Here is a 27,148-nt window from a genome sequence, read left to right on the forward strand (position 1 = left end):
CCCACTGCCAGATCTGGTCGTTGAGTGCCAGATCTGGCTAAATCTCCGTTTGAATCTTGTCTGACCATATTCGATCATAAAATCGTCGTCGCAGTCGCCGCCGCCACTAACATCATCTCCGGCGTTGATGCCACTTAGAGAGAGAATAAGAGAAGAAAGAACATGAGAAGAGAGAGAAAGAAAAAGGGAAAATGAGAAAATATATATATATATATAGGTCTAGGGTTGTAATATTTTTAAATGATAAGGGGTATTTTAGTCATATCATAATTCAGAGCTATTCCCATGGTCACGGAATAGCAAAAACCATGGGGAACCTCGGGTTTAACTATGCCTGAGTTTTACCCCTTTTGAGAGAATAGTTGTTACTAAGTAATAGCTATTCTTTGTGATATTGTCATACCAAACGGAGGTAAGCTATTCCCTTGGGAATAGACAGGGAATAGCTTAGCTATTCCCTGTACCAAACGTGCAGTAATAGTATGATCCACCAAAACTGAGAGTCAACAGGTGCAACTTTTACTATTACATTGCCACCCAGTAGCATATGTTGGCATTTTAGCAACAGTAGGCGTAATACTAATTCTTACTAGAATTTGACCTAGCAAGTCTCGTCAATGGCAGTCCATCACCCATACAGGCCAACTAGTGATGCGGCCCGCATAAAGCTAAATCCTGTAACAACTTTCCCTTGATAGCTTCAAGTGGAAAACTCAGTCACTTTTTTTTTACCTGCAGCACTTTCTTATAGATGTGCCCACATGGCATTATTAGGGAGCCTCATTTGGATTTTTTTTTATATAAAGTTATAGATAATGATAAAAGAATGAATATACGAGCGTTCATTCAATTACTCTTAATTAAAAAAAAAACGAGAGGTTGTTCAGTGCTCAATTTGATTTTTTGCATCCACATGAAATGGGTCGATAGAACAAAGTAGTCATTGATCATAATATAATATGATTAAGAAGAACGAAAAAGTGGAACAAACTCTAAAATAAAATAACTCGGACTCAAGGCTGGAGAATTAGAGAAGCAACTAAATATTGATATATTGAAACACCAAATTGAGACTTGAATCAATTGATGATTAATTTAAATCAGGCAGGGCCTTTGTAATATAAGAAAGTTGAGATATATTTTTAATTACCTCAGCAAAACAAAAAGAAAAGCTTCAACTATATGGAAAAGAACATGTTAAAAGTTCTTTGTCATTTCTTCCCGACTTTTGTGATCAAATCATTCTTGATTTCAATCGGTTTTGAAAAAATGAGTTAGATTAATTTAATCGGTGACTTGTCCGATTCGATTAAAGATATCATAATAAATTAAATTGATCAATTTTTTTGTTGAACAAATTTTATTAGGTTTTTAAATGAATTAAATCAGTTTTTGTTAAATTTTGCACTTTTAAAACTTTTTTTTGTAAAGGACAAGATTTTGAACCATTAATCTTTTGAATGTTAATTAAAATTCCACCATTTAATAATAATAAAAAAAACTTCTTTTGATATTTTTATCATCTATCATATACATTTAATGTTAAAATTTTATTTTTTTTATTTTTGTTTTAAAAAAGAACATAAAAAATTTAATTGATCGGTTAGATCAATTAAACTGAAAACTGATAAAACCATCAATCCAATCTTGATTTGAATTTTTAATCATTAGTCTTAGAAGTATGTAACCATTCCTATGAAAAGACAATTCAATTGTAATCAATTTGACAACTCAGTGCTTGTTTGACTTGGTTTTTTTTTCAACTTATTCACCTCTTAAAAACAAAAATCAAGTCAAATATAAAATTTTAAAAGTTTTTTTAAAAAACTTTTTTTTAAAGAATAAAATTTTGAAAAAAAAGAACTTTAGGAAAAGCTCCTCATAGGAGCTTTTTCTTCTCTTATTTTAAAAATGCAAGAGAATTTTTATTTTTATTTCAAAAATATCTTAATTTGTTAAAAATAATTATAATATTATCCTATAAAAAAATACCCTTTATGATAATTTTAACCAAAATTATAACTTATAAAAAAAAATTTATCAAACAACTTTAAATTAATTTTAAAAATTATTATTTTTTATAAGAGTTTCATAATAATTTTTAAATTAGAAAAAAACCTAACCAAACATGCTCTCAAAATGTTCCAATTAATTAAGCTCACACACTTATTAATGGAGCAATTCAGTACATCTCAACTTTTTTAATCAAATTTGAAATTTTATAAGCTATATACAAGGATTAAAGTAAAAGCAATACACCAACACATTACTACTTTAATTAACTAGCTCTCCATGAGTAAAATTTTAAAGTTAAATTATTTTGGTTGGCAAAATAAAAGTTGAAATTTTCGAAATTCTTAAAATTTGGATGAAAAATTTGGAAAGACTCAAATTCTCGTTTCAAATTCTACTATATTGAATAGGTTTCCTTTTATACAACTTTTATTTGTTTAACTCTAATTCCAAAAATTTATTCTTTAAATATATTTATTGACCTTTTCATATTATTAGTTATATATATATACGTTTTTACAAATCTAATAATACACATGTTACATGCTTTCTCCATTTTTTTTTATTTTTTATCTCTAATAACATTATTCTTTTTTATAATTATTTTTTATCTTATAAATTTCAATAAGTTATAAAAAATATTTATCAAACAATACAATTATATATTTTATCATTTTAAACTGATGTATTTTAAAAATGAAAAAACTCTTCCTCCCATACAAACTCATATTAGTAATATATTCCAACAGACTTTTGTAATGAAAAAAAATGAAGACAAAAAACAGAAAAACAAAGAACAGTATACATTTATTCCTTTGATAACGAAAAATTAAAAATTAGGTGAAAGAAAAGAAAGGCAAGTGATGGCACAACTGACAATCTGACAGGAAATAATGGGCGAATTTTGTCGTACAACAACCAGGCGGGACCTTCCTACTCTCAGCCAAACTAGCAAAAAACTAGAAAAGCAACAAGCAAAGGAGCGTTGGCCAGGAAATGAAAGCGAAACCCACCCTCGACAAATTAAGTAAAGAAGAAGACTCTTCACATCCATGAAAGCCACTGCACCAAATGCACCTGCCTCTCTCGCTGAATGGATTTCGTATCTCTCTTCGTTCCTTTTTTCTTTCTAAAGCTCTTTATTAAATTAAAGTACCCAAATTCTTTGATCATGAGACGTTTCCTCCAAGCAACCCTCCACCACCACCACCATCGCTATCATCACCACCATTGATCATTCACTCCCTTCTCTTTTTCTTTCTATTTAAATATCTTATATGCTGGTTTTTTTTATAAACCAACAATTTCCCAACTGCGGAAAGAAAATCTTAGCCGATGCCGGGTCTACTTTCCATTAAAACTCCTCCCAATGCGACGCCCTTGAGTATTCTTCTAGCCGGAAAGGAAAATGGCGGCGGCTCCAAGCGAACCCCATCCCCATCACCTTCGGTTTCACGATCCAAGCCAACAAAAAGAACCCCAGATAAAACCCACATTGATGAGTGCTCTCTCGACAACCCGGATCTGGGTCCGTTCCTCCTCAAGCTCGCCCGAGACACCATCGCTTCCGGTGATAACCCGAATAAGGCCTTGGATTACGCCATCCGGGCCTCGAAATCGTTCGAGAGATGCTCGGGTCCGGGTTTGGAGCTGGCTATGAGCTTGCACGTTCTGGCGGCGATTTATAGTAGCTTGGGGAGGTTTGAGGAAGCGCTTCCGGTTTTGGAGCGGTCCATTGAGGTACCGGCTCTTGGAAGCGAGCCGGATCAAGCGCTGGCGAAGTTTTCTGGGTATATGCAGTTAGGGGACACGTATTCAATGATGGGTCAATTGGACCAGTCCATTAAGTGCTACGAGTCCGGGTTGAGGATCCAGATTGAAGCTCTTGGCGATTCGGATCCGAGAGTTGCTGAGACTTGCAGGTAACTAACCTTCCGTTATTTGTTGATTCATTCATGTTACCGTTTACTTGGTGTGCCGGTGGTAGTGTTACAGTGACCTGCTTGCAACGGCGTTGAGGCTTGTGGGCCCAACGTGTCGTTAAAAGATTGAGCGGGTAGGTATGAACCGTTGCTTCGGTTTTCGCGTTGAAGATTTGCTGTGCACCCTTGTGACAATTTTAATATGCACGCAGTAGATACCAGACTACTTCTGTTTTTTCTAATAAATTGTCTTTATTTGATTATCGTTTGAAACTTAGGTATAATGTGTTGTGATTAGTTTGTTATCAGTTGATATAATTTCAAACTTTGAAATTAAATAACCACGGCAAAAAAAGGGAATAAAAAATTATATACTACTTTAAAAGTTTATAATTATTTAAAAAATTTTAAATATATACATTTTTTACACTCAATCAAATTTTTATATTTTTATTTTGAATTAAATAGATTTTTATAATTAATGATTGTAAACTAATAATTGAGTAATTATCGTTAATTAAAATGCTATTTATTGTCTTATATTCATGTAACATTGATGTGAAAGAGAAAATATTACATAATTAGTCATCATATCACGTAAATATATCACGTCACTATCTATTATGACATGTCAATATATCACATTAGTAACAACAATTATCGATTTGATTAATGATAATTAGTTAATTATTAATTATAAAATTTTATTTAATTCAAAAGAAAAAATACTTAATTAAATATAATAAAAAATTATTTAAAAGTTTTAAAATTATTTAAATTTTTTTAAGGTATTATGTCAAAAAAATATTAAAAGTTTGTAGTTGTTATTTTGTACCTATAGGTGTAAACACTTTTAGCATGCTTGGTTCACTGGAAAGAATAGAATGAGAATAAAATAACTATTCCAAGAGAATAGAATAGAGGAAGAATAGCTATTATGTAGATTGATTCATGAGAATGGAATATGATAGAAATTGCTATTATTACTTATTCCATTATTTGGTTGGCAAGAATAATTTTAAGAATGGTTAAGGAATAATGGGTAAATGATAAAAATATCATTTATTAAAATTTAAAATTTTTTTAATTAAAAAACAAATAAATTATGATGAGAAATAAATACTCTTTATTAAAATTAAATAATTTATTTTGTTAAAAGATAAAATATTCTGAGCAATAAAATCAAAATAACTTTTACTATAATTAAATAATATTTTCACCAAAATACAAACATATTTTTATTATAATTTAATAATATTTTGTATTAGAAGATAATTAAACCTTTTATTATAATTAAATAATATTTAATATTAAAAGATAAAATATATTCTTCATTAAATTTAAATAATACTAAATAATATTCTTTATTACATTTATTATATTCAAATAATAATATTAAGTAACATGCTTTATAATATTTATTATAGTGAAATAATATTAATATATTAAATAATATTTAAATATTTTCATTTCCCTTTTTTTGAAAATAAAGTAAAAAATTTTGTGTCTTTTGTGCTTTAGAGAGAGGAGTGAGGAAGAGAGAGAAAAAAATTAAGTTTAGTAATTTTTTATAAGGTAATTTTTTACATTGTAAAAGGGTATATTTGTCTAATTAATTTTTTTTTATTCTCAACAATTTAGAATAGCTATTATCAAGAGGGGCCTTGATAATGACTATTCAGGCTTCTTTTGAAAATTATTCTGACGAATAGTCATTTCATTGAACCAAATACAGTTTTATCTAAAAAATGAGAATAAGGGAGGAATGACTATTTCATTCTTTCCAACAAAGCATGCCCTTTGTGTCATCAGACTAATGAATATGGTGCTAAAACTAAGTGGCATAGCTGCACACTCAACTGACTGATAATGGCAGGTATTTGGCTGAGGCCCATGTTCAAGCGATGCAATTTGACGAGGCAGATAATCTCTGCAAGAAGACCCTTGAAATCCACAGGGAACACAGTGCACCAGCATCCCTTGAAGAAGCAGCTGACCGCAGGCTTATGGCTCTTGTGTGTGAGGCGAAGGGAGATTATGAATCTGCCCTCGAGCACCTTGTCCTCGCTAGCATGTCAATGATTGCTAATGGTCAAGAAACAGAGGTGGCTGCTATTGATGTTAGCATTGGCAACATTTATTTGTCCCTTTGTAGATTTGACGAGGCAATCTTCGCCTACCAGAAGGCACTTACAGTATTTAAATCCACAAAAGGCGAAAGTCACCCTTCTGTGGCATCAGTCTTTATTCGTCTTGCTGATCTTTACAACAAGACAGGTAAGCTAAGGGAATCCAAATCCTATTGTGAGAATGCCTTGAGGATATATGCAAAACCTGTCCCTGGAACTACATCAGAGGAGATTGCCAGTGGATTGACTGAATTATCAGCCATCTACGAAGCTTTGGATGAGCCTGAAGAGGCTCTGAAACTCCTTCAGAAGGCAATGAGGTTACTGGAGGACACCCCAGGCAACCGCAGCACCATTGCCGGAATAGAGGCACAAATGGGTGTGATGTTCTACATGGTTGGCAGGTATGGGGAAGCTCGAAGCTCTTTTGAGAGTGCTGTGGCAAAGCTCCGTGCTAGTGGGGAGAGTAAATCAGCTTTCTTTGGAATTGTATTGAACCAGATGGGACTAGCAAGTGTGCAACTGTACAGAATAGACGAGGCCGTCGAATTATTTGGAGAGGCAAGAAAGATATTAGAACAGGAGTGCGGCCCATGTCACTTAGAGACTCTTGGAGTTTATAGCAACCTCGCTGCCACCTATGATGCCATGGGAAGGTGAGCATTCTTCCGTATTCATTCCATGTTCTTGTTTAAGTCGTTAACCATGTGATCCCTGTAATTTGTTTTAACTTACTCTGGTTCCTTGAAAGGTATCTGTAACTATTCTCATGCTGCGTATTCATAGAGATGTTCTTGCATAGGCTGATTGTCTAAGAAAGCATTTATAGTTAATGACAATAACCCTCTCAAATTAGATAACAGCATATCTTAATTTACCCACAAGGGCAACTCTCTGTCTTGTCAAAATTTCTTCTAGATGCAGGTCAATTATCTAGTCTAGAAAGGATGATGATCAGGTTGATCACTAAGACCTATTTATGCTATCAATGGTTTATGGTTCTTATTAGGGACTATGTTCGTAGTCTTGTTTTATCTGAAACATTTATATCAATTTACAATTTGCTTATTTGCGTGCCACAGCAAAAAAGGAATGGACGTCCTTGACCTACATATTTATCTTTTCAAATATAGATGAGCTGCATCCATCCACCTCTATTTTTGTTTTTTCGAATCTGTGACCCCTATTGTTCTCTAGTGGCATGCTGTACTGAACAAGAACTACTGTTATACACAGGGTAGAAGATGCAATTGAGATACTGGAGTACATCCTTAAGATGAGAGAAGAAAAGCTTGGAACGGCAAATCCTGAAGTTGATGATGAAAAGAAAAGGCTAGCTGCGCTCCTGAAAGAAGCAGGAAGGACACGGAACAGAAAAGGAAAATCGCTTGAAAATCTTCTTGGTACCAACTCCTATAAAACCAAGAAGGGAAGTGCAAAGAGGTGGGCCACTTTTGGTTTTAGATCTTGACAAAAGAATGTCACATCTTCTTTTATAAGTATTTAACATTAGAAAATCAGCTAAAATATCAAGGCTCTCAACTTAGTGGGGCCGTCACGCTCGACACATATGATCCAAGTTTTTCTTCTCTGCTTAACTTAAGTTGATTGTTGATTTGGATTGGATTGGCATTTGATATATAATTTGTTGCTTTTGACCAATGAAAATGCTTACTGCTTTCCGATTCAATCATGCTGTTTGTTGTCATTTGGACCCTTCAACGAATCATGCCACCGTCAAGATTTTATTTCTTGACAATTATCAAATTTCTATAGTCATTCATGACAAAGAATCATCAAATTTAAGTATTTAATCTAGTTTTTTAGAGTTAAATTAGCTTATTTATCCTAACATGATAAAAAGTAGGAGTCCACGAAAGTCTTAAATCACCGAGTTTGCAGTCTTATCCCACTTCCACCTTTTGCAAAGGAGCTGTTTCTGCGTAACAAGGAAAATTCCGACATCAGACAAATGTGGGGAAGAGTCGTAACTCTCTATGGGTTCTGCACTAGATTTGCCTCTCAGTTCATGGGCTACAAAAAATATGATGATCGATCCAAAGACATGTTTGATAAATAGAGAGAGTTTTATTAAAATAAATTGAATATTTAGATTTTATTAAATAAAAAATATAAATTAAATTTTTATAATTATCTAAAATATAATTGATATTTTTCAAAATTAAATTTCGATCCTAACGAAAATGAAAAAAATGGCTCTCTCATTGTTGCCATTAAAATGAATATACCATTTCGTCTTCACTCGAAATTGTCCTTTGTTTAGTTTTATCTTTTATTAAAAACCTTGAAAAATTATAAACTTAACTAGTAACGTCAGAATCTACCATATAAAAATATAGTTAGTGGCTCGAAAATCTACTATTAAAGTATTTGTAGAATCAATTATTTGTGAAATCAACCACTAAATAGACTTATAATATATTTAAAAAACTCATAACTTGTTTACTCTTCTAGATTTCAAGATAAATTTAAAATAGATCATACCTTGTTTATTGTTCTAGATTATATTTAGAAAACTCACAACTTGTTTACTCTTTTGGATTTCAAGATAAACTTAAAATAGATCATTCCTTGTTTATTCTTCTAAAATATATTCAAAAAACTCACAACTTGTTTATTCTTTTGGATTCTGCTAGATTTTAAGGTAAACCTAAAATTGGTCATACCTTATTTATTTTTTAGAAAATAGGTCATACTTTGTTTATTTTTTAGATTTTAAGGCAAATCGTATAGTGAAAATATTTTAGTGATCTTATATTTTTCATAGGACTTCACATCAGTGAAAATCCGAATTTACTCTAATATCACTTTTCATAAACCCTACATCTTCAACACAAAATAAATACTTAATAAATGATAAAAAATTTATATTTATATATCAAAATATATCTCATCTCTAAATGATGTAGGATCCGTAACACTTATTCTATCGGCTGATGAAATATTACAGTCTAACTAACCATTTTCCACACGAGACCACTAGCTGTTAATAGCCAATGGGCAGTCAATGAGTATCCTATCACTCGACCGATTCAACTCTTCTAGTTTTGCATATTTGCGAAAACCTAAGATGAAAAACTACCCGTCAACCGGTCAAATAAAGAAGCCAGGTGACACCAAAGCGTTAGATATCCGTACTTGGACTGATACAGATGATGCCAAAGCAGCAGAACAGATAGGAATTTTTAATTTCGAAAACCAAGGAAGGATGAAGCTTGAAGTCTAATTGTATCTCAAAGCACCGATAGACAGAAGAGGTGAAAACACGTGGGTTTGAATCCTAATGAAGCTATAGAAATCAAGTTTGGGTACCATTTTCTGCATTAACAATGATAACAGTTGTGAGAAAATGTGAAAAGAAAAAACAGCACGGTTTGGCTTATCTAGTGCCTTTAGTCCAAATAGCAAAGTGCATATTTTTCTTTGACGTCAACAGAATGCAAGTAACTAGATTAATTCAATATTTGTGGGAGGCTTCAATGGGTTAAGGACAAGGAAGAGACACCAGTCCAACCAGTGCTTTAAAGGGAAAAAAGAAAACACTAGAAGCTCAACAATATTTAACAGAAGCATGGTGTATCATATGAAGGCTAGCTTGCAACACTCTTGAGGAGATATTCTGTCAGACAGTGACTACTACAGTGACAAATCATATCGATTTTTTTTTTTTGGTGAAAAACCCAACAATGGCAGTGTTGTTAGGTCCACTGTCCTAACAGTGAGGTTTCACATTTTTCAACGGTGCATAATCGTAATCCTGTCAGCGAGTGGCCGCCTCCCCAACTTCCCAGCACTAACATTTGAAATTGAGGCCCTAGAACAAACAAGCTCTATCGCCCTTCTTGACTTCCTACGAATCCTGTTACTTCTCTTCTTCTTATATGGACTTTGGTTACGGAACATTTAGCGAGTCCTCAAAAATGGGTTTAGAAGCTCTGGCGAGGGCCAGGACCCATCAACCCTGCGCTGCTTGTAAGATGCTACGCAGGAGATGTGACGGTAAGTGCATTCTTGCCCCATATTTTCCCAGTGATGAGATTGAGAAGTTCGCCGGGGTGCATAAGGTTTTTGGTGCTAGCAATGTTATCAAAATGATTCAGGTTGGTATTAACAAGTTGCATGTACACAGAAACTAGAAATTATGGCATGCCAGATCTTTACTGCTTTAATTTCTGTTGTCAAAATCCTGCATCCTCCTTTGATTTCTATTGTCTTGGTTGTGCTCTAAATCCTTGCACTGATCACACTATTAGTCTATTCTTTAGTTGGTTGTGGTGAATTGCACTGAGACATTGAAAGTTTTCTAGGGTATTTCTCTATCTTGTCTTCGTTATTTGTAAATCTAAGGTATGGTTATGCCATTATGGTATCAGATGGTGGAGGAAACAAACAGGGAGGACGCTGCAAAAGCGCTTGTCTATGAAGCAACAGCCAGGATCAGAGACCCTGTTTATGGTAGCACTGGAGCTATTTTCCAACTGCAAAAGATGGTGCAAGAACTTACCATGCAGCTTGAATCAACAAAAGCTCTAGTGTTGGAGTTGCAGCACCAAAAAGATCAGTTGTTGGGCATTCTTCTGAATGTTAATCATCGTGATCCTCTCTCTCCCATTGATGGCGGCAGTTTCTCTTTGGATCATGATGATTCCATGGCCTATGATCCGGCCAAATTCCCTGTAGAATGTGACTGGATCTTTTAAGGGAAAAATCCCGTTAAAAATGTTGGTAGATCCAGATTAGGATATGGAAAAACTGGGGCAAGGTATCTTTGCCCCAGCTTATAAACTGTAGAATTTTCAGGGAAATATATATATATACAGAAATTCAATTTGAGAATAACTTCTTCCTTCTTACCGTCTACTGGTACAACTGCTTCCCATAAGATTTGTTGTTTATTTTGCTATGTAAGATGAAATGTTTTCCAGGCAGAATTCCTTTTTAATACTCCACATACAAAAAGAAGAAAAGTGTAGTTCAACTTGATCAAAGATGAATCAAATGTTAAACAATACCGTAGAAAATTACCTTGTACTAATCCAGGAAAAAGAAAGAAAAAAAAAAGTCCATGTACTGAAAAAGAAAAACGTGATAAGGGGATAATCTCTCTTCCTTAAGATGACTCTATGAACGCCACATGCCAAGTTTTTCCAGACTTACACTTGTCGTGGGAACCACATATCTTGATGTTGATTTATGTTGAAAGAAGTTATCAACTTACCACCAATGCCTAACCCAACCCAAAATTAGATGGCTTTGGGTCACTTTCAGCAATTGGATGACCTGTTACCAAGGGCATGTCACAATTCCATATAGAAAATTGTAATTCTCTCTTAATTTAAAAAATCTGTTTAATATTTTAAAGAAAAATTAAATATTTTTTGTGTAAAATATTTTTTATTATTTGAATAAATTATCAAAAACATTTTACTATTATTTGAATTATTTTATGAAAAAAATTTTCACCACCACCGGTGAAGTTAATTAGATGTTAAAATGATAAATATTAGTTGATTACAAAATAATAATGTTATTTGATTCTCACTAGTTTCGAATCAAAATTAAAGATGAAAATAAAAATTGACAAAATAAATAATAATTTTTTTTAAAACATTTAATCAAATATTTGTAAAGTAAATTCTAATTTTTAAAAAAAATTTCATCTCATCCTTTTTTTAACATAACATCCAAAATTTATATTTATTAAAAATATTTTTAATTATAATTATTAGTAAGATTTATTTAATTTATGAATAAAAATTTTAATTGCATTGATTGATTTTATTAAAAAATATTTTTTTAATATTTAATAGTATTGAATAATTTAAAAATTAATAGTTTAAATTAAAAATTTTAGTTACATATTAATATTTTTTAAATTACATATTAATATTTATCAAATTTATATTACATTTTTAAAGAGGGTAATAAGACATTTTATGTGATTAATATATATATTTTTAATTAATGTATAAAATATTTTACAATAATAAATTTTTTATCTTTCAAAAAAATACAAATCATCAAAATACTTTTTAAAAAATATTTTACTTCGCAGGAAAAGAACCTAAACCACAAAAAGTTACAGATCTCGTGCGGTAATTTTACAGTCCAAAAAAGTTTTACTATCTCAGATTTCACCACCTTCTAATTTCACTTTCCATCAAAAAAGAACAAGAGATGCAATGTATATATACAGTTCTTTCTCTCCCCTTTGTCGTCTTCTTCAGTGTTGCAAAGACATGGCAGGGCCAACTCCCACTTCTCGAAACGCAACCTACGATTCCGAGTTGGATCCCACGGACCACCTCCCGCTTTCCCTCCTTAGATCCGAACTCATACCGGCCGCACCGAACCGATCTGAATCCTCCATTGACTGGTTACCGGACTTCGCCGGTTACTCATGGGTAGCCTACGGGTCCTCCTCTCTCCTCGTGATCTCTCATTTCCCTTCCCCTCTCTCCCCCGAGCAAAATCTTATGGGCCCAATTTTCCGCCAAGTCTTCGAGCTCTCTTCCGACGCTTCTTCCCCTGTCACCGCCGTTTGTTGGTCTCCGGTCACGCCTTCGGCCGGCGAGCTCGCGGCAGCCTCGGGGAATTGCATTTTCTTATTCTCTCACGACTTGGAGACGTCGAATTCCGAAAGTATGTTTGGATTTTGGAGTTAACATTTTGAAAATTACTTGGAGTTAGTATTGAAGTTTGAAAATTTGAGTTCTGCTTGTAGGGTTAATGAATTTTCGTGCATTTGAATAACAAAGTTGGGGTTTTTTATATTTATTTTTAAATTTTAAATGGCTTGTATATCTTAAATTGGAATTTCCTGTTTTACTGATTCAGGTTCTTTTTGTTGGAGCCAGAATGTAGAACTTCTACAATGTACAAAAGTTGAGGCAGTTGAATGGACGGCCTCCGGGGATGGGATATTAGCCGGTGGATTAGAGGTTATTTTATGGAAAAGGAAGAGCAAATCCTGGGAAATAGCTTGGAAATTCAAGGCAGATCTGCCTCAAAATCTGGTTTCTGCCTCCTGGTCCACAGAGGGCCCTTCAGCGGCTGCATCTCATTCGAAGGTTTTACAAATTGAAGGAGAAGTGATCAATGAGCCAAGCAAGTCTGTTTTGGTATTTTACAGTGATGGAAACTCTGGATACGCAAAAGCCACGTTAGGTCATCCTCAACCTGTTTCGATGATTCAGTGGAGGCCATCAGGAGGGAAACAATTGTCAAGAGATGCAAAACATTTGCGGAGACATATATTGTTAACATGCTGTTTAGATGGAACTGTGAGGTTATGGAGTGAGGTCGATAATGGTAGAGTTAAAAAACCAGGCAAGGATGGCATTTATGATCACAAAATTACAATAAGGTCCTTTTGTGTTGCTGCTGTAATTGAGATAGATTGTGCATTGCGTGGAACTCTAGGAGTGGATATATTTTTGAAATGGGCAACAGAAATTGGTGGTATAGTTAAAACCGGTGAAGAAACTAAGAAATACTTTTGTACAGAAGGAGATAAACGTGAAGTTGGTAGGTGTGAGTGGTTAATAGGGTTTGGTCCTGGAAAATTGGTCACTTTCTGGGCAATCCATTGCCTTGATGACATGACTCCAATGAAGTTTCCCCGAGTTACATTGTGGAAGAGACATGAGCTTCAGGACTTTGAAGTTGAACATCTTCATAGAAATGGACTTTCAACATTAAAACAGCAATTAGTTCTTAAAAAGGTTGTTATCATGAGAACATGTTTGTCTGGACCTCCAATTGTATGCTCTTTGATTCATTTATTTCCTTTTCAATCTATGGCCTGGTCCATGTTATATACCAAAACATCAAATGATATGAAGGATGCATCGCCTAATGAATCTAGGATAGAGAATTTGTTATCATGTTCAGTAGGTGGGATTTTAGATATAGATGGTCATACCAGTAAAATCTTACAAATTGCTATACATCCTTATGTCTGTGAATTTGAATTGGCTGTTTCCTTGGATTCTAATGGCCTGCTTCTGTTTTGGTCTCTTTCTACCAATTCCAACAGCATTCATGACCTTCCGACATTGATTCCCACATGGAAAATTTGTGGAAAATATGTAAGTCAAGATAAATGTTCTAAATATACAAGCTTGAGATGGGCACCTTTAGTATTGCGTGAAGATCGGGTTCTTCTTATTGGGCATGTTGGAGGAATTGACTGCTTTGCGGTAAAGATTTTTGAAGGTGGAGAAGATGTAGTATGTCACTACATATGCACTATACCTTTTACAGGTCATGATCCTTACAAGGATGGTCCAACCAACATCTATTCAGTACCATTGTCTTTGTCTTGTAATAAAACTTCTATGTGTGATGGATTTTTGCTTTTGGGCATATGGATGAAAGAGTTTCAGGCACTTTCCTGGGAAATAAAAATTCATGCTTATGCTCTGACGGGAAGCAACTCTGAATGTAATTTTGATGATAATAGTCTTGTTGAATGCAGTGCAAGGAAATTAGAAAATACGATTTCTGGCACAAGATATTGTGTTCATGTTATTCCTTCCTCAGCTCAGTTGCCTGAACCTCATCTTCATGATCAGGTCACAAGTTCTGCTGTGATCTGTCCGAGTGGTTTGACACCTATGCAGCAGAAGTTAACTTTTGATAATGATCCATATAGTTGTAAAAGTCCTGCATATGTTATGGCTACAGGCTGCTCTGATGGTGGTTTAAAATTGTGGAGATTTAACCCCTATGACCCATCAATTTCTCACATGCCATGGGAGTTAGTTGGTATGTTTACTGCACATCAAGGTCCTGTCAGTGCTATATGTTTGACCAATTGTGGTAGGAAGATTGCAACCATTGGCTCAGATAGCCAGTCAAATGCTGTCAGCAATCTTCGTATATGGGACTCTATACGCCTAGCAGACTCGGGGACTTTTATGTTAGAAGACACATTGTCCCTTAATGAAGATGTTGTTGCTTTGAATTGGTTAAACCTAGGAAATGGTCAGTTATTACTTGCAGTTGGCATGCACAATGAATTACGGGTATATGCTCAGAAGCGTTGTGGGGGTCAGGCTTTGTTAAACTCTAAAAAGCCTCTGGGAATGCAAATCTGGTTCTGCATTGGGATCAGTCATACTTTTTCTGCTATTCATGATTTCTTGTGGGGGCCCAGGACCACAGGTGTAGTTGTCCATGCTAGTTACGTGAGTCTTTTAAGTCCATGGCTGTTTCTTTTAGATAAGAAGCATCAGACTGAATCCAATCCAAATTTTATCACCGAAAGCCTTCTTGATTCTGAAATTGGTATGAATGAGGGAACCCTTTCTGAAACATTTAGTGATCGTGATGCCATTAATTACAAAGAAACATTAATTGAGAATGGGAATGGAGGATGCAAGTCTGGTCTTCTTGGGAAGATTACTACAAAAGATGATCACCTATCCAACACATTTTTAGTTGGAAGGGCTCAACTGAAACAGAAGTCAAAGATCTTACTTGGTTTTTGGAGCATGCTAGACATAGTGGAGATGTTAGCAGGAGTTTTGCCTGTTTATCACCCGGAGGCACTCTTTGCAAATATATATTCAGGTAATAGTACATCTTTTTTGTTGTTGTTGTTGATACAAGTGATAAATTTTCCCTCAGTTTCTAAGTCCACAAGTTTTGACATAATAATGGTAAAGCTTGTTTGAAATTCTCATCTTTGATGCGTAGATGAAGAATACGGATTATTTATTTTCCATGATTATTGCTACTATTTCATTGTTGGAACTGTGTAGTGCTTTCCCGTTGACCTTGTTTCTTAATGTAAATCTGTGGTTACTTTTCACTTGACTAAGAAGGTAAGAGAGATATTGGCTAATATTTGCCACTGCAATGATATTTAATTGATCTGGAATGCTTTTCTACTGAATCCAATTACTCTTGCGCATCTATGCCATTTTTCTTTTCTCCCATCAGATATCTAGAATACCCTTATATAGATCTCAAATGTTTCAGTGCCATGAAGTAATCAGGCAGCCCATATAGCTGGTCCTCTTTTTCTTTTCTTTGACCTCAATCTGACTTGGCTAGTCTGGGAGAAAGACTGCTTATATTTAGCTGATCATTCTCTCATGTTGCCTAGCATGAGATGCTAATTCTCATAGCCACTTGAATTTTGTTTGTCTAAGTTGACATTTGAAACGGAAATTATTCTGCTGGTTTGAGGTACTTTTAAAATTTTTACTGTTTGAAAGATAACAATAATGATATTGTTTTTTTTTTTTAATTTTATATTTAAACTCTTTTTCAAGATTGTTTATCTGGCTGAACTGAACTTCTTCTCTGTTTCTCTTGCATTTCGTTGCATTCTGTGCATACCCGCTGTCTATTGCATGATATTTTGGGACTTATGACAGCATTTATTTATTAAGAGAGTTCAAAGTCTAGTCAGAGTTTGCTAAACATGTGATTAGATTGCATTCTTCAAGGGAAATGGCAACCTGTGCATTAGTTTTAGCTAAGAACATTTACAATAACAAATATATCTGGAATATGTGGACCGTTGTTGGTTATATACTTCAAATTCTCCTGTTTCTATGAATTTTGCGATGCTGTTCTTTGAGTTTGCTTTTAGAAATTGTTTTATTCAGGCTGCTAATGTCAGGTTACTTAAAGCATGTCATCTTCAATGTCTTTAGGCAATTGGAAACGTGCATACATCTCTGTGAGGCATCTGGTTGAATATCTTAATTCTAGTTATATTTCTGAGAAGATATATCACCATCCAAAGCGTAGCGATATTGTTCCACAGATACCTTTGTCCAATTACATTGAAGGGATTCTCTCCAATAGTTCAACTGAGAATGCATTCCGATGGAGTGGGAATGCTACTTCAATGGCATCATCTTTACAATTTCAAAGTGGCTTGACGCAATTTGCTTACAATTTGGCACCTGATGCTTCCAGCAATATGTTCAGCTTGTCTTCATCAAAATCTGGACTTAGGGACTTCCTTGAGCCTATTAATAAGTTGCATGAGTTGGCAGCGATAACCGCAGCAGAGAAGATGCAAATTCTTGCAATTATAGATCTTCTAAATGAAGTTAGTAATCCTCAGTCAGCTTCTGTTTATGAAAATCTTGATGAACCGGGTCGAAGGTACCGCTTGATCTTTGTTATTTTTATGTATGATTCTCAAAAATCTTATAGGAGATGTACCTTATCTAATAATTTTATATTTTCCTCCACATTGGTAAATGAGTGTGTCTGTGGAACCAGATAAAGGTTCAATATTTTGCTTATTGCCCACAAAAGAGAAAAAATGTTTGTTTTTTTAATTGGATTCTTATGTGTGGCTAGGAAGGCGAAGACAAGGGGTGTCATCAATGTACATGGTCCTAGGATCATCGGAAGAACTAGGCATCAAAGACGTACTCACAAAGCAGATAGAGGTCAATTTAGGGTCCATTATAAAACAGGACAAGTTCTATTATCTTCAAAGGGGTTAAGGAAGACAAGTTTGTTAAATATCACTTTAAGAATGGACCAAGTATAAGAGATATACACGCAAGTCAACACTCATAAAGGTGCATCAAATAAGAAGTCAAAGAATCTGGTAAACTAATGAGATGCTAAGTGAACTTGTGATGAAGAATGTTTCATAAAAGAAAGCTTTCCCAGTTCAGAAAACTCAGCCATTGTTTTCACCACCAATTAAATCGAATTCTTTTTTTTTTCTTTTGAGGTTTGGAGAAAAGTCCCTTTCAGCCATTAGTAGCCCAGATTTATGGGTTTGCACAGAGTGGTGGATGAATCAATTTGTTGTGAGGTGGGAATTAGTTAAAAATCAAATATTTGAAAGAGAATTGAGATGGAGACTTTTGACCTATTATAACTAGAATTATACATAGACGGCTCCGATAATCTTCCTTTTAGCTCTGGTGCCTCCATCTGATGATATTAACTAATAGTGCCATACTTGAACTTTATTTGTTGCCTATGAAAATTTGTGGTTGTTTTACTGGCTATAGGCTTCATATTTATTGTTTTATTGTGCTTTCAACATCACATTCTTTTTTCTCCTGAAATTCATCTCCTATACTGGCTCTTCTTTATTTTTCTGCAGGTTTTGGGTCACATTAAGGTTTCAGCAGCTGCTTTTTTCTCAAAGTTTTGGTAGATCAGCATCTTTGGAAGAGTTGGTTGTTGATTCTGGGCTTATGGTGTGGGCATTCCAGTCTGATTGCCAGGAAACTTTGTTTGGTTCTTTACTACCTAATGAACCATCTTGGCAGGAAATGCAGACTTTGGGTGTTGGATTTTGGTTTACTAACGCAACACAACTGCGCACAAGGGTAATTGTCTGAGGTTCTAATTATTAAGATACATCTCATCTCTATGGCAAACCAGGATTTTATTCTTTTATTCTGCTGGAGTAGAACTTGTTCTATTTATCTAAATACGATCTGAAACCATTTATCAATCATCCTTTATTATGGCACCATGTACATTCAACTTAATAGTGAACTTTTAAAAAAGAAGGGCCAGGGGAGGAAGGAAGAAGAACACTTCAAGTGAGGATCCTGTCATGGAGACACTCTATGTGGTCTTCCTTGAAGGTACTCCAATGGTGATTTGCTAGTACAATCAGATCTCTGAACTTAATTGCCAGATTGTATGCCAATTTTAACAGTTTAAGATGTTTATCACACTGTGATCTATGTAAAAGTCCCAAGCTGGGTGAATTGCTAGTCTTGTGATAAAATTCCCTTGGGAGGAGGCTGAGTGTAAATAACAGGTTAAAGGTGGGGTTAATTTTGAATTAGACCTCTCTGTCCTTTTTATTTAATGGTATTGCAGGGTTTTTTTTTGTTCTTTCAAATAACAGCATTTCACATAAATGTAAGGTGAATTTTGTTTATTTTTCCATGACCTCATATTTGTCACCAGTTTAGGTGCTTAAAAGTGCAACATAGAGAAATTTTAAAAATGCATTGACAAGGCTGAGTTAGTTACTCTCTCTTGGTGGTTCATTTACATGTCGGGGTTTCAGTAATGCATAATTGGAAAGTGAAGAAAGTTCATGTTTCATTTGAGTGATGGACTGCCCCCGGATCCATGGACTTTGTGCAACTGTGAAACTGGGTCAGATATGGACTTAATTTAGGTGTCCATCCCTAAATTAAGTCTAAGTTTTGTTTGGGTTGGTTTAATGAGCTAAAGTTTGTGGTTGATTGATTCATTGTTAAATCTGGTTAACAACTTTTTGGGTTGCATAGGTTTTTAATTGCAACTTGCAGCGGTACTTCTCTGTTTGCATTTGGTTTAATTCCAGTGAGCAGTGTTTCATCCAATGATTACATAATATTGGCAACTCTTTTGCTCTCCCCCCCCCCCTACCCCTGGTGAGAAAAAAAGGATGTACTTTAATTGTTTCTGATGTTGTTCATCTATTGTAGATGGAGAAGTTGGCTAGATCGCAATATCTTAAGAAGAGAGATCCCAAGGATTGTACACTGTTGTATGTTGCACTAAATAGACTTCAAGTTTTGGCTGGTCTATTTAAAATCAGCAAGGATGAGAAGGATAAACCATTGGTTGGATTTCTTTCACGCAATTTTCAGGTATTGTGTAACTGTAGGCTGTTGATTTCTTGATTTAGTTTGTTGGAATGTTTAGTCACTGATTAATTTTCTCAATTGCATGTATTTCATTCTGTGTCCACTTTGGTTATTGTCACAGGAGGAGAAAAATAAGGCAGCAGCTTTGAAAAATGCTTATGTCTTGATGGGGAGACATCAACTAGAGCTGGCTATTGCTTTTTTTCTGCTTGGAGGCGATACTTCTTCTGCAGTCACTGTTTGTGCAAAGAACCTTGGGGATGAGCAACTAGCACTAATAATTTGTAGACTTATTGAGGGGCGAGGTGGACCATTAGAGCGTCACTTGATTACAAAGATTATACTTCCATCCGCAATTGAGAGAAGTGACTATTGGCTTGCAAGCCTTCTAGAGGTGCTTAGAAATGAACTTAACTTTCACATTTTTCTTGCAAAGATATCTTGGATAATACTTTATACTCTGTGTTTTACATGTCAACTTTGAACATGCCATGACTTCTAATGACTCTCTTGGTTTTTTTTTTTTTTGACAAGCAAAGAAATTAACTATTTCAGAAATGAACCATAATCTTCCAACAAATGCTAATTCAAATTCACTGTTTGCTAACTAAAAAACCCGAATCAGAGTATAGAAAAAGAATTTAAAAGTAAAAAGGAAAGGGAAGAAGACTGTGAAAGAAAATACCCCTTCTAGCTGATCTTAACTACCATTAGTTGAATGGCTATGGTGCCGGGAAGGAAGGAATGAACTTTCTATTGGGTTCTTTACAGCACTGTTCTTTAGAGTGCAGCCATTGAGGGACAGATTTTTGGTGAGATTGATAAGGGATGTTACATCACTGGTTTTCTAATGACTCTCTTGGTTTGCAGTGGGAATTGGGGAATTATCCTCAATCTTTTCTGATCATGCTTGGTTTACAAGTGGGTTCTGCTATCGATGCATCCACTCTTTCATCCTGTCATGTTGCTTTCATGGACCCCAGTGTAGGACTGTATTGCCTCACATTAGCAAACAACACTAGCATGAGGAATGCTGTAGGGGACCAGAATGCTGGAGTTCTTGCTAGATGGGCATCTTTAATGAGTGCTACTTCCTTAAACAGATGTGGGCTTCCAGTAAGTTTATTTTGTTGCATGTTTTTCTTTGTTGGGATAAGTAAGATGACAATACCAAATGAAAAGTAGGGTTTTTAATTGTTTCTTCAATTTTCTTGCTTGTTTGTGAGCATGTTGCTAATCGCTTGATGAGAAAATATAATTGATAATTTTCCCTTATTTCTCATTTTAAGCTTGAAGCCTTGGAGTCTCTTTCAACTTCTCTGAGTATTCTTGGGGGTACAGATCAAGAGAATGTATCAGATATTGCATCTTCTAAAATTTCACTTGGAATTTGGAAACCATCCATTGATGATTCCTCTAACTGGCTATTGGGCGATGTTGCGTTGCACCTTGAGTTCTATGCTAAATTAGATTTGGCTCTCCAATATATCTCAAAGTTGATAAGGGAGCACCCTAGTTGGCCTAGAACCTCTGTTGGATCTGTTGGAGTGAATACATGTTCTGAGGATCATGAGATTCAGTATGATAAATTACTTGAAAACTTTCAGCATAAGTTGTGCACAGCGCTTGCACAGTTTGAGCAGAAGTTCTTATTGGTTTCTTCCTGCCTAATTGATATGGTATGCAGTTCTACACTCTGTTTATGTGTGTTTTTCTTATTTGACCAGTGTTTATACATGATTTGTTTAATTTTTTCTCCTTTTTCAGATTTTTGTCTCATTGTGGAGTAATGGGTTCTGGTTCCTTGGATATGATATCCTACATGGGTATTCTCATGAATGCAGCCAGTATGAGAATCATATAATTGACAGTTCCCTCCGCTATCCCCTTTTGCACAAGCCACTTTTGAAGGTGACTGAGGATATCTCCTTTTTGTTTTCACATTTGATTGCTGCCTGCAGCATAACCTGGTCCGCATCAAAATCATGTTATATGGAAAATGGTGCATCCCACGAAGTTAGATCCAACTGGCTATATGCCTGGGGATGTTACTTTCAGGGGGTCAGACTATCATTATGGAATTTAAAAGCTGCCGTGAGGATTTTCTCTGCCAACTACAAAGAGGCCGACACCTCGAAACTTCTTACTCTTCTTGATTTTTACGAATATTATGCAAATTTTGCTTCTGCTTGGCTTCAGAAAAATTCAAAAGGTTTAGTTCTGATGGTGCAACCCCTCTTAGTTTCATATACTAATGGGCATACTCCATATGAAGTTGATATGTCGATTCTGAAGAAAGTGTCTTACCAGGTTGCAGATACTGTGACTCAGAATACATTGATTAATGATATAATAGGTGGCCTTGAGGTTGCTAGATGTGCTGAAGACAAAAAAGTTCGAGAGCTATTGCATTCAATTCCAGAAGATGAGAGATGGCATATTATAGGGGCTTTTCTGTGGCAACACATGTCCAGATTCATGAAACATAAACTAGATTCAATAGCCGTTTTACTTGATGACACTTGTCCTTCTGGTTTTTCCTATGGTAAACTTTCTTCTTGTGCTCCTGGTTCGGTGGATTTTGAATCAGATACCAAGAGCATAAGAGAAAAGATTAGGTCATTGTCATGGATATTGGCCAAGTTGCTGAAAATTGCACTTGAACATATTTCTTCTTACCATGTGAAACAACTTGTGTTGTTCTTGCAGCAGAAAATAGATAATGGATTTCACCCTCCTACTCTTGTATGGTTGGAGGAATCTAAATTGTCTTCTAGGACTCTACATCAGCATCTGGGTCAGGGTATTGTTGGTGAAGATATAACAAACAGCACAAATCAACTTTCTGCTTCTTATGTCTTATGGAATATCTGTGCTGATCCTACTCTGATATCAGAAAGTTTTGCACATGAGAAAATAAATTGGTCAAGTAATTTTCATTTTAAGCCTTCCAAAGGATGGGGTGAAGTATACAAAGACATTAAAGGGGAGCATGAAAGTGATAAGTCCCATAATCATGGAGGCAGAATAAGCAATAGTTCTTCTGGTGGTGAAGCTGGATCACCTTCTAGGAGTCTGTTTCGGAATGGACATACTTTTCTGAGTTCCTCACAGAAAGACACAATCATGGAAAAGGAGGTCACACCTTTCCAAAACCCTAAAGAAATATACAAGAGAAATGGGGAGCTTTTAGAGGTAGTACCTCTAATTTCTTTTACCTTATTGCAGATTGAATGGGTTTGCAGATCATCTCCTGAACTTGTAAGTTTTTGTGATAACTAAATATTTGTATTTTCCTCAGGCATTGTGTGTCAACTCCATTGATCAAAGGCAGGCTGCCCTAGCCAGCAGCCGGAAGGTTAGTAACTACGTTCCAGACCCCCTTTTTTCATAAGCAGTAGGTGTGGTTTTTTTCTCTTGAAAATTAGTTTCTTATAGATATCCTATCCATCATCTGTCCATTTCAAGATATTTATTAGGGGATTCAAGTACTAGGTACAGATTTAAGTTGTTAGCCATTTAGCAAAGTGTGTGACAACCATGTTTTGCTATTTTATGTTGCAGTTATGTGTAACATATACCCATTAAGATTACATAGATTGAAATGGTTGAATTGGGTTGAACTGCTGATATAGATTGACTCAATAAAGGAAAGGGAAAAGGTTTGGAACCAGACAATTTTTCATTGTGCTCCCAGCAGGCTTCTGCTTTGGAAAATCTCAACTGTTAAAATTTTACCTTTTTTCATCATGAGTTGCTACTTGCTTGTAGACCAACATCTGCCTTAAGTAACTGTACTAGCCACTTAGAAGCACCATCTCTGATCAATTGTGTAGGGCTGGACCTAGAAGTTTGATTTATGCTTCAATGTTGAAGTCATGAAGCAACCATTCTGTCACATCATTGTGATGTTGATTAATATTTAAAGACAGTTTTTGCTCCTCTAATTTCCTGATGAGTTTATATACATTATTTGCATGTGTTCATGTGAACAGTAATCAATCATTTAATTCTATCTGATTCAGGGCATAATTTTCTTTAACTGGGAAGATGGTATGCATGACATAGATCAATCAGATTATATCTGGTCAGGTGCTGATTGGCCTCACAATGGTTGGGCTGGTTGTGAATCAACCCCAGTTCCAACCTGTGTATCTCCTGGTCTTGGTCTTGGTAACAACAAAGGAGCTCAACTGGGGTTGGGTGGGGCAACCATTGGTGTGGGTTCTTTAGCTAGACCAGGGAGAGACCTGACAGGTGGTGGAGCATTTGGGATTCCAGGTTATGCTGGTATTGGTGCCTCTGGCTTAGGCTGGGCGGTGCAAGGAGACTTTGAGGAGTTTGTTGATCCGCCAGCTACTGTAGAAAACATAAGTACAAGGGCTTTCTCAAGTCACCCCTCAAGGCCTGTCTTCCTGGTTGGTTCTATCAATACACACATTTACTTATGGGAGGTATGAAACTTTGACAGCAAAAATTATGATTGTTCTAAGTGTATTATGCATACAATATTCATAATTTTTTCATTGGACATGTATTAGATTTGTCTTGAGTTTCTTCTCTTAGAAAATTATTGTAGTCTCATTGGAGAGGAAAATGAGTTATTTTAGATTTTTCCATTTTTGAAAGTAAAATTCCAGTACAATAATCATTTTTCTTTTTTGTTTAAGAGTGTCAATGAATGCACTAGAAATGAAGTTAGGGAGACAGGAGTGATGTACCTACAGCAGGCACCTGAAGTGTCTTTAACTTTGCAAGACATGAAAACACAACATATTAGTCATTCTATAAAATGCAATCCATGAATCTTTATTTTTATGTCTTGTTTATTTGTAAGGCATGTAGCTGATGTATAATGTAATAAGTGCAGTATGGTAAGGACAAAGCAACAGCAACTTACGGAGTGCTGCCTGCTGCAAATGTTCCTCCACCTTATGCTCTTGCCTCAATATCAGCTTTGCAGTTTGATCATTGTGGACACAGATTTGCTACTGCTGCACTAGATGGAACAGTTTGCGCATGGCAGCTGGAGGTGGGAGGCAGGAGCAATATCCGTCCAACAGAATCATCTCTCTGTTTTAATAACCATGCATCGTATGTATTCTGTTTTTAAATGCTTAAAGAGGCATTGACAGTCCTTTCTTGACTTTAACATTCCAGAACTGAAACCTACATCTGTGAGATGTGATTAAGTTATTCACTGTCTGCTGCCCTGTGTGGTTTTGCTGGGTCCTCAGTTCATATTTTCTAAACTTGCTTTTTTGTTACCCTGAGAGCACCACTTTCCATCTATTGTTGAAGATAACTTTGCAGACTTAGATTGGAAATTTTTCTGTTATTAAGATATTATAATGTGTTTATTCTTCTGTGGGCCTCTGATTAGCTATTCTTTGTTGCAGGGATGTCGCTTACGTTACTTCAAGTGGATCAATCATTGCTGCTGCTGGATGTAGCTCCAATGGTGTTAATGTGGTTATATGGGATACATTGGCACCGACTGCAACCTCTCGGGCATCCATTATTTGCCATGAAGGTTAGTTCCCCCCTTCCTTCCCACCCACTCCCCTTCCTTTCTCCCAACTTTCATATGAAGGTTAGTTCCATCAAATTCCTTACATAGGAAGTGTCTCATTGTACAAAGGTTAGTTTCGTACATTATACATCCATAAGCAGAGTAGCCAGAGTTCTGATTTGAGGTTAAATTAGAATTTGGCAACTTAGCATGGTAACCTATAACTGGAAATGTGTTGCATTCTTATAGCATCAAGTGAACAGTTCACTATGTTCTTTTTATAGAATGTCGAGTTCACTATTGTGCATTAAATGTGATTATATTTGATTGTTCAGTCATGATTGGTATACTACCTTAGGGATTTCTGCATTTACTTGATAATTTCAACCTATTGTGGTTACAGTCTTTTGCTTCACTGTGCAGGCGGTGCCCGCTCCATTGCTGTATTTGACAATGACATAGGAAGTGGTTCTATTTCTCCCCTAATAGTTACTGGTGGTAAAAATGGTGATGTTGGACTTCATGACTTTCGGTACATAGCTACTGGAAGGACTAAAAGGCACAGGTACCATGATGGTGTTGAAACAAGCATCAACAGGTCTTCCAGTACTGACATGAGGACAGGAGCTAGTAATCAATTACAGGACCAGAATCACAGTGGGATGCTTTGGTACATACCAAAGGCTCACTTAGGTACATGCTTTTCTTTTTGTCACCTTGGTCTGTGCCACTTGTCTACGATATAATTTTGATCTAATCTTTATTTTATCAAACTGTCTGAGTGAAGGTAGTATCACCAAAATATCAACCATCCCAAATACCAGTTTGTTCTTAACGGGAAGCAAAGATGGAGATGTTAAACTTTGGGATGCCAAAGCGGCCAAGTTGGTTTATCATTGGTCAAAATTGCATGAAAGGCACACCTTTTTGCAACCAAGCTCTCGTGGTTTTGGGGGTGTTGTGCGGGTAACTATAATGATTATATCCATGTTTGAGACATTCACATTGAATTTCTTCATATTCCTCAGTCTGAAAATTTTGTATTTATTGATGTTAAAAGACTTTTGTTGCATGCACTATTTGAATTTGCACTAATGCAATATTTTGTGTAAATGTCACAGGCTGCTGTTACTGATATTCAAGTTGTGTCACATGGTTTTCTTTCATGTGGTGGAGACGGCTCTGTAAAGCTGGTTCAGTTCAATGATTACCTACATGGGACATTAAGATGAAACTTATCTGAGCCCAAGGGAGCTTGACTTTTCAGAACAGTTAAAAACTGTTTTGTGTTCCAAGAAATTTGTTGGCAATGCAAGCGCAAGACTGTTTGTGTTCTTTAGGAACAGTTAAGAAAAGACAGCATTCCATGAACTCGGTTGACTTGGTGAGCTCAGTGCCTTTGACATCAGGTAGTCGTTTGGCATCACCAACATATATCTTCTTTTCCGCGCTTGTTGTTAATTGATGGCTTTTGAAAACCCGAATCATCAGGGAAAGAGAAAAGCTGTGCGTGTACATTATTCCATCTCTCTTGCATTGAGGTTTCCATTGTTGAACAAATAAGTAGGAAAGAAACCTGTAGAATGCGTGACACGGATGAAACCAGATAAGAGGGGTTCAGACTGTGGGTTCACATTTCAAGCGTTCAACATCCAAGAGAAATGGTTGGGACTGTGGGTTTCACATTTCAGTTTTTGTTACTCTTTTCGTAGTTTTCTCCGTGCGAGGTGTTTCAGATGGCTGTGGGGATAAAATTTTTGTGTGATATTTCCAGTGTATATACATACGAATAAAAACAGAATTGTCTTTGTCAATGATTATTGTTCTTGTAAATGTACATATGTAATTATTGGAAAGTGGTGACATTGATATACTAATCTCTCTTTCTTGACCGTATTCCCAGAAAGAGTTCCTGGAAGCGCATCGGAATGATGGGCAGCCAAAAGCATTGGACTAAAG

General features: G+C 35.5%; 3 protein-coding genes across 4 annotated transcripts; all 3 read left to right on the forward strand.

Annotated features, from left to right (window-relative positions):
• LOC18613954 (kinesin light chain 4) lies at positions 2,851 to 7,754 on the forward strand. Its single transcript, XM_007051450.2, has 3 exons — positions 2,851 to 3,935; positions 5,812 to 6,720; positions 7,301 to 7,754. Exons 1-3 carry the CDS (start codon positions 3,349 to 3,351, stop codon positions 7,533 to 7,535), a joined length of 1,731 nt encoding a protein of 576 aa, XP_007051512.2. The 5' UTR covers positions 2,851 to 3,348; the 3' UTR covers positions 7,536 to 7,754.
• Positions 9,922 to 10,938, forward strand: LOC18613955 (LOB domain-containing protein 25). The gene is made up of 2 exons (XM_007051451.2): positions 9,922 to 10,185; positions 10,459 to 10,938. Exons 1-2 carry the CDS (start codon positions 9,967 to 9,969, stop codon positions 10,783 to 10,785), a joined length of 546 nt encoding a protein of 181 aa, XP_007051513.1. The 5' UTR covers positions 9,922 to 9,966; the 3' UTR covers positions 10,786 to 10,938.
• LOC18613956 lies at positions 12,306 to 27,085 on the forward strand. Of its 2 annotated transcripts, XR_001929192.1 has the most exons (17): positions 12,306 to 12,727; positions 12,923 to 15,661; positions 16,756 to 17,215; positions 18,183 to 18,411; positions 19,516 to 19,680; positions 19,799 to 20,071; positions 20,548 to 20,793; positions 20,967 to 21,356; positions 21,445 to 22,872; positions 22,979 to 23,035; positions 23,703 to 24,131; positions 24,548 to 24,771; positions 25,077 to 25,210; positions 25,613 to 25,882; positions 25,977 to 26,155; positions 26,311 to 26,598; positions 26,681 to 27,085. XR_001929192.1 is itself a non-coding variant. In XM_018126689.1 (16 exons), the coding sequence occupies exons 1-16, from the start codon at positions 12,325 to 12,327 to the stop codon at positions 26,419 to 26,421; spliced, it is 7,737 nt and encodes a 2,578-aa protein (XP_017982178.1). In that variant the 5' UTR covers positions 12,306 to 12,324; the 3' UTR covers positions 26,422 to 27,085. The 2 variants fall into 2 exon arrangements, 1 of the variants encoding a protein (XP_017982178.1); XM_018126689.1 differs by having other exon boundaries at positions 26,311 to 27,085.

This window comes from Theobroma cacao, chromosome 1 (genome assembly GCF_000208745.1).
Source record: "Theobroma cacao cultivar B97-61/B2 chromosome 1, Criollo_cocoa_genome_V2, whole genome shotgun sequence".
Classification (NCBI taxonomy): Eukaryota; Viridiplantae; Streptophyta; class Magnoliopsida; order Malvales; family Malvaceae; genus Theobroma; species Theobroma cacao.

Bases quoted from the DNA above. Each gene is read 5' to 3' on its own strand.
- LOC18613954 (XM_007051450.2), top strand. From the start codon at position 3,349: ATGCCGGGTCTACTTTCCATTAAAACTCCTCCCAATGCGACGCCCTTG. The intron at 3,936-5,811 runs GTAACTAACCTT...TGATAATGGCAG, and splicing joins AGAGTTGCTGAGACTTGCAG to GTATTTGGCTGAGGCCCATG. The intron at 6,721-7,300 runs GTGAGCATTCTT...TGTTATACACAG, and splicing joins ACCTATGATGCCATGGGAAG to GGTAGAAGATGCAATTGAGA.
- LOC18613955 (XM_007051451.2), top strand. From the start codon at position 9,967: ATGGACTTTGGTTACGGAACATTTAGCGAGTCCTCAAAAATGGGTTTA. The intron at 10,186-10,458 runs GTTGGTATTAAC...TTATGGTATCAG, and splicing joins ATGTTATCAAAATGATTCAG to ATGGTGGAGGAAACAAACAG.
- LOC18613956 (XM_018126689.1), top strand. From the start codon at position 12,325: ATGGCAGGGCCAACTCCCACTTCTCGAAACGCAACCTACGATTCCGAG. The intron at 22,873-22,978 runs GTAGTACCTCTA...TATTTTCCTCAG, and splicing joins GAAATGGGGAGCTTTTAGAG to GCATTGTGTGTCAACTCCAT. The intron at 26,156-26,310 runs GTAACTATAATG...TAAATGTCACAG, and splicing joins GTTTTGGGGGTGTTGTGCGG to GCTGCTGTTACTGATATTCA.